The sequence below is a fragment of the Ictidomys tridecemlineatus genome, chromosome 4 (genome assembly GCF_052094955.1).
Source record: "Ictidomys tridecemlineatus isolate mIctTri1 chromosome 4, mIctTri1.hap1, whole genome shotgun sequence".
In the NCBI taxonomy this organism is placed as follows: domain Eukaryota; kingdom Metazoa; phylum Chordata; class Mammalia; order Rodentia; family Sciuridae; genus Ictidomys; species Ictidomys tridecemlineatus.
Genome location: NC_135480.1, coordinates 18,614,051 through 18,627,308, shown reverse-complemented (window position 1 = coordinate 18,627,308; position 13,258 = coordinate 18,614,051). Strand labels below are relative to the sequence as shown.

Genomic DNA, 13,258 nt, shown 5'->3' with positions numbered 1-13,258 from the left:
ATGTAGTCAAGCCTGAATTGAAAATATGTGTTCGTAGTGCTTGCCTAGAGCCCATTCTTTTTACAAACGTATATTCATTTTACAAAATATTATCTTGTTGTATATATAAAACAATATAATCCATCTCTAAAACATTCCATCACACTAAATTTACAACACACACAGGTGTGGTCAAAGCACTGTAAGGAATCCCCATGTTTTCCACACTTAATTTCAATGCTTATGAATTCAGAGCAAATCTGCTTCCGCTATAGCAGGGCATCTCCTGGGCAGTCCTATAGACACTGGGCTGGGGTAATTCTCTGCTGTGTAGACAGTTCTGTGCCTTGCAGGATGTGTCACAGCCTCCCTGGGCTCTCCCTGCTTCATGTGAGCAGCCCCTCCCTCACCAGGCAGCTTGGACAACAGCCAATGGCTCCACACATTACCCAGTGTCCTCTGGGGTAAATCACCCCTGGCTGGGAACCACCCATCTATTCCTCTTCCACACCACAGGCTTTGAGAGGTGCTATTTCAGTTTCCCTAAGCCTTGGACCCACACTATTGAGTACTGTCATTTTATATCAAGCCCCAGGATCAAGCTCCTGATGAGCAGGAGAGGGATCATTGCCCTGTGAACACCGCCATGCAGGTGAGTGCCCTCTGAGCACTGGGTGAAGTTAATTTGTTTACATTTCTCATCTATTCCTTTTTTTTTCCTTCTAAAAGGCCTGTGAGGTCCTGCATCCCCTGAGATATTCTGCCTAATTAGGAAGGGGAAAGGCTACAGATCCCCTGGGTCCCTCTTCTCACCTGATCATGCCTTTCCCCGAGGTGTCCCTTATGCAGTATGGACCTGAGGCCGAGCTGCCAGGGTTCTTAGTTCTCCATGGAACACAGGGGAGGAGAGTCTACTTTGCTCTTGTTTTTAAGTCAGAGGAATTTGAGATCCAAGTGCTTCAGTCTCCCACATTCTCAAGTCTAAGGCTGTAGGGGTAGCAGATCCCTGTCTTGGAGCTCCTGGCAAGCAGGGCTTCTGGTTCCGAGATTGGTCGAATGCTTCTCCGTTGGCTAGCTGGCAGCTTGCATGAGCCCAAGGTTGCTCTCAGGGAGGAACCTGCATCTCTGTGTTCAGAACAGAAATTTGCACCTCTGTTCTGAGATGAGAACAGAAAAGTCACTGCTGCCAGTTTTGTTTTGTGAACATGAGATTATTTAGGGTGTGAAGATTGATTTCGCTTTTAAAGCAAAGAGAATGGGCCCTGAGGCTCAGGATGGTTTTCAACATTCTCTTCCGTGGGTCCGGTGCTGGTGGCAGCTTTGTGTCTGGCTCCAGGATTCAGGAATGGAGAAGCTGTAGTCTTGGTCCTTCGGGACCTTTGTTCTTACAATACTTACTGAAAACATGATATAGCAAATACTACCCACCCACTGTCACTCACCCCGGTGACACTCACTGAGTGCTATTAGGTGATGGTCACAGGAGCAAGCAGTGGAGATGGAGTGGTGAGAAGATGCAGTCTCTCTTCGGGAGGCTCAGATGGCAGCGGGGCAGGTGGGCATATAAAACAATCTAATCCATTGTGAAGTCCTGTGATTGCCAAATGTCCTGAGGGGAAGGGGGACACTGGCTGTGAGACCCTTTGGTCTCATAGCACGGATTTTTACCTGAGAGGAATTCACAGCAGCACACAGGATGGCAACTTTATAACATTGAATCGTACTGGGATTGGCATTGGTGGTGTCTTCCTCTGAGCTAGGAATAATTTGCATGTTACAGTTTGGATCATGAGTCCAGAGAGGCTAAGGAACTTATCACATAGGTAGTATTTGAAAAACACTTTAGCTTGAACCCAGGAGTCCAGAATGTTCGCAGTGTTTTTTTTTCATGAATGACTTGGCAGAATTCCCCACTGATCTATGAACTTGGGGATGGACCTTGCCTTCTCTTTGTTTCTGTAGTTGTAAGTCCTCTCTGTAAGTCCCCTCTGCCTCCTGGTGGTCTTTAACAACCTTCGCTTGTCTTCAATCACTGCAGAAAGAAAGGTAGCCTTGTGGCGTGAGTACAAGTCCCAGGCTCAGGAGATCTGGGGTCTCCCTGAATGAGACCACATTGACCTCAGCTAGCTTGGACAAAGTCCAGCATGGAGCAGGACAGTCGGGAGATGGGGGAGCTTTGTTGGCACTGGATGCATAATGATTAGAAGAAATGGAAAATGCTGGTAAAGAGGAAAATTGGGTATGTACTGAACGGATCCTAAGAAAGCAATAAGTCACACAGAGACCAAGTTTAGAGGATGAGAAATAGGTGGTGAGACAGAAATAAGGATTCAGAGAAATTGGTTGTCTTGGGGGAGCACCAAAGGACATCTCTTCTGAAGCCTCTGAAGGGCATGTGGACAGGTTGAGAACACTGTTTTGGAAACCAATTTTAGGAAACAAGAAAGAGAAGAATGATGTAAGAAAGTTCCAGTTAAAGGATAATTAAAAATATGCAAAGCTCTATTACATAGACACAGGAACACCCTGTCTGCCCCACATTGTCCAATGCGGGGACCTACTGACTTTTAATAGGTTAACCACTCCTTTGCGTGGTTAACTAGTTTCCACTAGTTCAACTTCTGAATACAAAATGATTTTACTTTCCAAGTGACAAATATACTTGATGAATCCCTGTATTTTGTAGAACAAAAACCCATAATGTTATTTTAAAATATTTTTTTAGTTGTAGATGGACATAATACCTTTCGTTTTTCTGTTTATTTATTTATTTATTTTTAGGTGGTGCTGGGGATTGAACCCATTGCCTCTTGCATGCTAGATAAGTGCTCAACCACTGAGCCACAACCCCAGCCAGAAAGAAAGGAAGCTTTGTGGTGTGAGTGCAAGTCCTCAGGCTCACAGGCTCAGCAGCTCTGGGGTCTCCCTTGAATGAGACCATGTTGACCTCAGCTAGCTTGGACAAAGTCCAGCATGGAGCAGGATAGCCTTGGTGATGATGATGATGTGATGATGATGATGATCTTAATAGTTCTTTATTAACCTGTACTAGTCTCTCTCTACACTTTTATTGGTTGCTATTCTTTCCTTTCTTCCAGCCACATATGATGCATTTACAGTTGCTGTCTCAATTTCTGGGATGCTCTTCCCTTCTACACTTTACTCCTCCACACTTTTTAATACCATGGTCATAAGCCTCGGACACAGGCAAGTGTCTCTGTGTAACTCACCCACTTCAAGAAGAAGTCTGTTGTTTTGTATCATTTCAGGTAACACCACACAAATTTCTGCCTCTTAATGGTGACCTCATGGCTAATACATACAATGTGACTGAGTTTATTTTCTTAGGACTGTCTCCCAATCAGGAGGTGCAGAGAGTCTGCTTTGTCATTTTTCTGCTCTTGTACTTGGCGATTATCCTGGGGAATTCCCTTATTGTGCTCACTATCCTGACCAGCAGAAGTCTGGGATCCCCCATGTACTTCTTCCTCAGCTACCTGTCCTTCGTGGAGATCTGCTACTCCTCCACTATAATCCCCAGACTCCTCTCAGATCTGCTGGCTGAGAGGAAAACCATATCTTGGTGGGGCTGCATGACACAGCTTTTCTTCCTGCACTTCTTTGGGGGAGTTGAGATCATCCTGCTCACAGTGATGGCCTATGACCGCTATGTGGCCATCTGCAAGCCCCTCAACTACACCACCATCATGAACTGGCAGATGTGTATGGTCCTGGTGGGAATGGCATGGGTGGGGGGCTTTGTGCATTCCTTTGCCCAGGTCCTTCTCATCTGCCAACTGCCCTTCTGTGGCCCCAATGTGATTGACCATTATTTCTGTGATGTTCTTCCCCTACTTGAACTTCCCTGCTCAGACACTTTCCTCATTGGTTTGATGATTGTTGCTAATGGGGGAACCTTGAATGTAATCAGTCTTTCAGTCCTTTTGACATCCTATATGGTCATATTGCTTCATCTGAGGACTCGGAGCTCTGAGGGGAGGCGCAAAGCCCTCTCCACCTGTGGGTCCCACATCACCGTGCTCATGTTGTTCTTTGTGCCTGGTGTCTTCATCTACCTGAGGCCCTCGACCACTCTGCCTGCAGACAAGATGGTAGCCGTGTTCTACACAGTGTTGACCCCACTCCTCAACCCTGTCATCTACTCCCTGAGGAATGCTGAGGTGAAGAAGGCCATGAAGAGGCTGTGGATCAGGGCAATGAAACTCGGTGGGACATAGAGGCTGAGCCTTGGTACTGGTCCTTGGGTTTATAATGATACTGGGATCCAAACTGCATGAGCATACTATGTAGGAGGAAAGGTCACAGGATATATTAGTGGTATTCTATCTTTTCTCCATCTTCAAAAATTTCATTTTGTTTGTAATTCCTTATGGACATTCCATAACCTACCTAGCCATTTTAAGTTGTCTTTAATTTTTTTTACTACTTCCATGATATTGTGGTAAATATTCTTGAGTAGGAATATGTACCTCTATTGCTGCTTTTATTTTAGACTCATTTATTGTAGTGAATTTACTGTGTAATTGATTGTAAAGACACTTGATGCACAGCATTAAATTGAATCAGCTGTCTTTTGAAAGTGCTTTTTACAACATTCAACTCTGTCATTAAATATTTGTTCATCCAGAAATAACATTTTAATTAATAAAAAAGAATCTCCCACCAAGACAGTTATTAATTTCAAGTGGATAAAAATAAAACTTAAAAATAAAAGTTTTGCCCGCTTTTCACTATTTCCCAAGGTTAACATCACTAGGAGTGGCATAAGTCAGTGCCATATGTCTCCTGATGTGATTCACTGGTGAGACAAGCATCAATAGTATTTCTACCAAAACCACAAAACTGAGTATAATCAAGAAAAAAGAGAATAAGGGAAACATGAATTAAGGAGAATTCTGTAACATTACTTCTCTTCACTCTTCTAACATGTGAAGAAAAAGGCTTAATTATTGCAGTTTAAACATTGATGACAACTGAATGCAATGTGGAATTCTGTATTAAAGGATGATATTGGGGCAAAACTCTGTAAATGAGCCATTATAATTATATAAATATTAATTTGCTGATTTTGAAACTTATGTTTGCTGTGTCAGAAAATGTCCTTGACTGTTGGATGATTCACTTATTAAGTAGAGATAAAAGGGCATGTTGTTGGTAGCTTTCAGAAAGTTTAGAAAAATATTGTTACTTTTATTGCATATATTTAAGGATTTCTATATACTGTTTGATATAGATACATAATGAAATGATTTGTATACTGTGAAGTGAATTAACATATCCATCACTTTCCATAGTTAGGATTTTTTGGTGATAAGTTTACCTAAAATTTTCACTCTAAGCAATTTCTCATTAGAAAATATAACATTGTTGGATGTAGTTCCCAGGCTCTACATTAGCTTTGGAGACCTATCTTTTAGAGCTACAAATTTGTATTCTCTAATCCACTTCTCCCTATTTCCATTGTATGAGAAATATTCTATCTATGCCTTTGTCTGTATATTTTTATTTTTTGAGAATGAAGGATAATGAAAATATGGAAAAATACTAATATTTGGGGAATTTGGAATAAGGGAAGTAGGAACTCTTTCTACTTTTCAACATTTCTGTAAGTCAAATTATTTTACAATACAGTGTAAAATGTTTTGCAAATTAGGGGAAAAACTTATTGTATAATTTGCATTCTTTGATTTTTTTGGTGGGGATAAGTGTTCTCATCTTTGGTTTTGAGTCTTATTTTCAATGTTTATAAGCTTACAGTTTTGTAAGGTATAATTCTATATTTTATTTATTTATTCCATTAGTTTTGCATTTACAATATCCTATGCCACTAATTAAATTCATATTTTACCTTAAAATTACTTAATTCTTTAATTTAATTAGTGCCCAGGTAATATACTCATAAGGTTTGAAGAATAAACGAAATGAACAGGTACACAAGTGAAAAATTTCTTTTCATTCTTTTTCCCATTCCTCCTTTCCTTGTCCTACTTTTCTTAGTTTCCTATATTTTTTCACAGTTTCTTTGAGCAAATGCATGTATAATAGGTGGTTTCTATATCTCTACCTTTTATGTGAATAATAACATGCTATATAAAGAGATATGAAATTTGCTTTATAGACATAACAGTGTATATTGGAGATTTTTTTCTATATTGACACTAGGAAAATGTTCTCATTTACTTAAGTAATCTATTGATGTAACAGAAGTTATAGCAATGTTCAGAGGTGAAATGACTAGACTATGAGAGCTGTAACCTCATTAGTGGATTAGTACATTTTATAGATTAATAATTTCAACAGACTAATGGGTGGCAACTGTAAGCACATATGTTGTAGCTGGAAGAAATAAGTCACTGTGGGCTGAATAATATTTGTCCCTGATTCCTTCTTTTCTATGTGTCTCTCTCTCCTCTTCCTGTTTGCCATGCGGGGAACAATTTTTCTCTGCCAGGCCCTTCTGCCATGATGATCTGCCTCATCTTGGGCTCAGGACAATGGAATGAGTTAGTTGACCATAGACTGAGACCCCTGAAACCATGAGCTCAAAATAAAATTTCCTCCTCTAAGTCATTATCAGGCACTTTGATCATAGCAGTGGAAAGTTGACTAATACAGACTGAAAAATGTATAGAATTTTGCATATGGAAAAGGAAGGTGAAGTCATTTCAGGTAGAACAAGCAGCATTTCTTCAGGGATTAATAATGGCCATCCATGGGTATGATTAGCAGAGACTCCAAGGAAAATGAAGATGTCCTGGGGCCTTACAACCACTACTCACCTACATTCTGAACTAGTGCCTACAGGAGAAAGGGAACGATCTTCAAGGCCTCCAACACACCCAGGATGCTGCATCACTCTTCCAGGGAGGATGCATGCATTTCACCTGATCCTCAGAAAAGGTTGGTGGATGCAGTGCAAACGCAGTGCCACTCTGTGGTTCCAAAATTGGCCAATTCTGTGATACTCTCTAAATTGTTCACAATGATGTGAGAGGGTGAGTGACATGGAGATCCCAAGAGGTGAAACAACAGCATAGACCCAGACTCTCATATTCCTTCAACAAGAAATGCTAACAAGCATTAAAAAAAAATAAATGTGCCATGGTCAGTGAAAATAAGGGACATGGTTCTAGAATGAAAACACATGGACAGTATAACCCCTACCTTCATGCTCTAATTGGACAGTAACTATTGTCTAACATTCTATGATTTCTACTTCTAGATAAGGTAAAAAAATTCCTTTTTATGAATAAATTTGACTTCACTTTGCCCAATTGATAAGTACAACTGATGCCATTTTGATATTGTTTTTATTTACCAATGTTGGACACCGTGAGACGTCCCAATTCTACCTTGTGAGTCAACATGTCAAAAGAACTCCAGGGACTTTTCTGATGACCATGATCATATGGCTATGGTACTAGATGCCAAGAGCCAGCAAGAAGAATTGAAAATTTTAAAGATACTCTTGTCCATATTGGAAAAGAAAAAAAGATTTATACTCTCATACCCAAATATGCCCTACTAATTCCTGTGGATGGTCTTCTTTTATGTGAAGTACAAGTTGTTAACATGAAGGATGTTGAACAAAGGGAGAACGAAAGAAAGGAGGGAGATTAAAAAGGGAGGAAAAAAGGAAAGGAACAGATTTTAAGCAATGATGTCTTTTTAAATATTTTTATTTTTTAGTTGTAGTTGGACACAACACCTTTATTTTATTTATTTATCTTTATGTGGTGCTGAGGATCGAACCCAGGGCCTCTCACGCGCTAGGCGAGTGCTCTACTGCTGAGCCACAACCCCAAGCAATGAGCTCTTTTTAGCAATACAGGTAGATAGAAGAAACAGCTCCTAAAGTTCTATCACATAGTAAAGTGGCTTTCAGTGACACAAATTAATGAATATTTCATGGATAACAAGTGGAGACAATGACAGCTTACCCAACACAAGAAATGATAATTATCTGATCATATCTATGTATTTTTACCCTAATTTGAACATTACACATTGTGTATATATATTGAAATGTCACACTGTACCCCACAAATAAGTAAAATTGCTATTGAAGGAAGAATAAAAGAAGAAAAGGAAGCAAGAAAGTAATTTTAGCCTACAAAACATTCATCAAAATATTATCCTTGCATTTACATTTGATTTGTCCCTCCAATTACCCAAACCATTCTATTATTGGATATCAGAGAATCACCAAGTTCCATGAGGTTCAGCAAGAATATTTGACCTCTGTCCTTGGACCATTATACCAATATACAAGGGAGTCCTAGTTACTAAGGAGAATTGTCCTAGCAATACCATCAATTTCTTATATTTGTTGTTGCCATTCTTGAAAATCACACAAAACTTAAAATCCATTCCAAGAAAGACAAAAATCAGACACATATTATTTATCATGTTCCCATCCCTGAGTTCCCCTTTCTGGCCCACAGCTTCCTCATGGCAGCTTTCACCTCTGCGTTTCTGAGTGTGTAGATGATGGGGTTCAGCATGAGGGTGATGACTGTGTAGACCACAGCCACCAGTTTGTCCACAGTGAAGGTGGATGAGGGCCGCATATAAAGGAAGATGGCAGGTCCAAAAAACAAGGTGACCACTGTGATGTGAGAGGCGCAGGTGGACAGGGCTTTGCGCCTCCCCTCTGCAGAGCGTTTCCTCAGGTTGAACAGGATGACGATGTAGAAGGACACCAAAATGAGGAAAGAGCACAGGGCAATTAACCCACTATTGGCCAATACACTCACTCCCTCCACAAAGGTGTCCTTGCAGGCTAGCTTGAATAAAGGCTGCAGGTCACAGAAGTAGTGGTCCATCACATTGGGACCACAGAAGGGCAGTGGGATGGTGATGAGAACCTGAATTATGGAGTGGATGAAGCCCCCCAGCCAGGAACCAGCCACCAGCATGTGACACACTTGACGGCTCATAATGTTCATGTAATCAAGAGGCTTGCAGATGGCCACGTAGCGGTCATAAGCCATCGCCATAAGCAAAAGGATCTCAGCGACCCCAAAAAAGTGGGAAAAGAAGATCTGGGCCAGACAGCCCTTCAGAGAGATGGTTTTAACCTTAACAAGTAAGTCAGTGATGAATTTAGGGACTACGGTAGAGGAGTAACAGATCTCCACCAGGGACAGGTAGCCAAGGAAGAAGTACATGGGGGAGTGCAGACTCTTACTGACACTGACCGTCACAACAATGAGGCCATTGCCCACCACAGTGGCCAGGTACACGGGGAGAAACAGCACAAAGCACACTCTCTGCACCTCGGGATCCTGGAAAAGGCCAGTGATGATTAACTCAGTCACGTTGTTTGTACTGGCCATAGATCCAATTCAAGTGTGCTGGACATCAGATAGTGAAAAGCCTGCAATGGAGCAATGATTTTTAGCTCTGATTCAGCTCATTTAAGCACATAAGACAGTGTAAACCAATCTATAATAGGCTCATCATTCAGTAAGTACTCATTTACCATTAAATATTAGCAATCTAACACTTTGTATTATTTTAATTTATTTAATTTTACTAATTTTAAGTGAAAGTTCAGAGCTAGTCATTTTCCCAAGGTTACACAGAAAAGTGGTGAATTCTGGGATTCAGAACCAATCTTTCTGACCTTGAGCCCAGACATCTTTCTCATTCACTGCAAGATATTCTGAATGGGGGAGCCACTGAAGTGAATAGCCTATATTTCTATTACCTATCTTGCATTTTGATAGCTCTTCCTCTTGGGGAATCCCCCTGATCCACTTCTGGTCCTGTGTTCCTTGTTGCTTTCATGTTTGCTCCAGGGAATGTCATAATCCATTTTCTGTTGCTATACCTGGATGCCTTAGACTGGGAACATCATAAAAATTAGAGGTTAATTAGTGCACAATTCTGCAGGCTGTGAAGTCCAAAACTGTAGCCTGGGTCTCTGCACAGCACCTAGTGGTGGCCTTATCTGTGGGTCATAGCATGGTAGAGAGCATTACGTGGTGAGCATAGCAAGCATGCCAAAGACTTCCTTTTACAACACTTCCTGGATTGTCTATTAATCTATTAACCCATGAATGGATTAAATGATTTATGAGCACCAAAAATAATAATAATAAATAATAATGAGTAAAATAATGAGAAACTTCAAATGGAATCACTGATTAGAAAGCGCAACTGAAAAATATTGCATGTATAACAGTAAGAAACTTTTTATAAATATAAAGCACTAGAAATGTAAAATGCTCAGAGAGAAAATCCTAAAACTCTAGTGAAGAACATAAAATAATGTGTATATTAATGCAAGACACACACACACACACACACACACACACACAGAGGAATAAATCTATCAAGGAGATGAATGACCTCTACAAAGAAAACTATAGAACAATGAAGAACACTGAAGATGAAAAAACCTCCCATTGAAGTTGGAAAGACCTCCTGTGTTCATGAATAAGCAGAATTAATATTATTAAGATGGCCATACTACCAAAAACAATATGCAGTTTTGATGCAATACCCATTAGAAAAACCAATGACTGCACATTATGTACAACCACAAGAATGAGATTCTAACTGGAATAGGTTGTACTACATGTATATATAATATGTCAAAGTACACTCTAATGTCATGTGTGTCTAAAAACAACAAATAAAAAAAGAAAGAAAACTCCAATGATATTCTTCACAGAACTAGAAAAAGCAACTTCAAGATTCACTTGGAAGAATTAAAAACACAGAATAGTCAAAGCAGTTTTAAGTCCCCATAGCAAGTTTGAAGACATCTCAGTCAGAGTTCAAATTATACTACACGACTTATTGTTATAAATTGCATGGTAATGGCATAAAAAAGATACATAGACTAATGGTACAGAATAGAAAATACACAGATGAATTAGTTACAGTCATGTGATCCTCAACAAAGGTGCCAACAACATGTATTGGAGAAAGGCACCCTTTTAAACAAATGGTGCTGGGAAAACTGGTTATATATATGTAGAAGAATGGCACTGAGCCCTTATTTCTCACCCAGAACTAACATAGATTAAAGACGTAGGAATTAGACCACAAATATGTAACTTCTAGAAGAAAGAGTAGGATAAAAACTCTAGCATATAGGCACAGGCAAAGACTTTCTCAATAGGACTCCTAAAGTTCAGGAAATAATGCCAAGAGTTAATAAATGGGATGACAACAAATTAAGAATCTTCTGTACAGCAAAAGAAACAAGAATGAGAAGAAATAACTTACAGAATGGGAGAAAATCTTTGCTAGCTATTCTTCTGATAGAAGATTAATATGTATAATATATAAACAACTTAAAAAACACCCTGTTCATGGTATTTCCTGTTTTGTGTTTTCATTTTCCTGTTTAGTGTTTTTAAAAACACCACCACCACCACCACCACCACCACCACCACCACTATCTGACTTTAGTCAACTGTGATGTAGCAGAACAAAAGTTTACCTGTTTGTGTTTTTCCTGTATGTTAAGTGAGTCACTTTATCTCCATGCTATCATTACAAGCCCTGTCATGGTGGTCAGTATAGTATAGTATGTTTAGATTAGTATTCTTTCCAACCCTTCTCCAGTAGTTAGCAGTACAAAGTGTTTAGAATTTAGGGATCTATCACCTGGAATGGAATTCCACCTGGTCACCTATCAGTAGTGTGATCCTGGCTTTGTGTACTTCACCTCTGGGGTTAGCATGTATGTGGAAGGGGAAGAACTGTGGCACTTGGAAACAAAAATCTATGTTTTGGCTGGTTCTCCTCACCAGTGTGATCTTGGGGCAATTTCTACATCATTGAATGCCTTCTTCCCTTTGGCCTGGTTCTTATGTATGAAAGTCCGTGGTAGGAGCTTTATTTCATGAGCAAGGGAGGTATTGTGAGAGCAAATATCTCTGGGAGGCAAAAATGCAAGACAACCATTATTAACCATTGCTATCTGCATCCAAATAATTTTAAAAGCCTTTTTCTAGACAGTGTTATCTGCCTCTGAGGTACGGCCAGTGATATGGTGATATGCACTCGGTACATAGCTAGGAGTGCATTTGGTTGTAACGAGATTCAACTGGATAAACAGTGGCTTCAGTCAAATCAGCTCACCACCTGTTCTATGGCTTTATTCACTCAGTGTAATGTTTTTGAGAGTCATCTCTGTTGTGGGTTCCAATAGCCAGTTCTTTTGATTTAGTAAATAATAAATCACTGAAAGAGCACACCACCTCACCAAAAAATTCTCTTGTTGGTAGACATTTATTTCCTTATTTGTTTGTGGTAAATAAAGTTGCTACAACCACTTTTTATATTCAACTTAAAAGAAAAGCATAAACTGATAGACATTCATCTATTATTCGTGCAAAATAACTTTTCCCAGGTAGGATGTATATGAATATATTCTTAGTTCTAAAGTGCAAAGGGTTGGTAGGCTCTAATTGGAACTGGAAAAACAAGGTTGTTTCAGTCAGCGTTTTTGTCCCTTTGACCAAAAGATCCAACAACTACTATTAGTGGATATAGAGTTTAGGGCTCACACTTTGAGAGGTCTCTGTCTACAGATGGCAGACTCAAGTGCCTTGGCCCAAAGGTGTAGTGGAGGAAAAGCAGCTTAGGACATGGCACCAGGAAGCAGAGAATTCTTTTCACCATGGACAAAATACATACCCCAAAGGGATATTCCCTATGACCTACCTTCTCCAGCCACACTCTACCTGATTACAGTTACTGCCCAGTTAATCCATGTAAGTTGATTATTCCATTGATTAGGTTACAACTCTTTCAATCTACTGTTCTACCTCTAAACAACTTCTTGCATAGTCTCAGACATGAGCTTTCTGGGGGACATCACCTATCAAATCATAGCAAAGTTCGTAGTCAATGGGTTAATCTTTACCAGAATTGGAAATAAAATCAACCTCCAAACCCAATTTACAGTTTTAGGTAAATAAGCACAGCTTTATAACACAAGTATTTTTAAAACAGTAGTTTCCTTAAAACAAACAAACAAACACTCATAATCACATACTAAATTGATCTTCTTTAGATTTATTAAGCTGAAACTTTGCATATAGACAATACTTTGCCAGATTTTCACCAAAGCTCAACTTCATGAAACTTATTGCAGAATACATAGAAGTTTTGCATAAACATGTAAGGCTTTTATGTAATAGCTTGCTAAACTTTTCCCCAGTGTTTTTTTTTTTCTTTGTAAGGGACAATCATGTCAAACATCTCCATAAACCTTAAAATGTCTCATCATGGA

General features: G+C 39.6%; 2 protein-coding genes across 2 annotated transcripts; one reads left to right on the top strand and one right to left on the bottom strand.

Moving 5' to 3' along the window:
- Positions 1 to 788: 788 nt before the first annotated feature.
- Positions 789 to 9,338, bottom strand: LOC144376645 (olfactory receptor 4B13-like). Its single transcript, XM_078044903.1, has 2 exons — positions 8,423 to 9,338; positions 789 to 820 (listed from the first exon to the last, which is right to left on the bottom strand). The coding sequence occupies exons 1-2, from the start codon at positions 9,336 to 9,338 to the stop codon at positions 789 to 791; spliced, it is 948 nt and encodes a 315-aa protein (XP_077901029.1).
- On the top strand, positions 3,257 to 4,217 carry LOC101956091 (olfactory receptor 4X2). The gene has a single exon (XM_005330074.2). The coding sequence runs from the start codon at positions 3,288 to 3,290 to the stop codon at positions 4,215 to 4,217; it is 930 nt and encodes a 309-aa protein (XP_005330131.2). The 5' UTR covers positions 3,257 to 3,287.
- Positions 9,339 to 13,258: the final 3,920 nt, after the last annotated feature.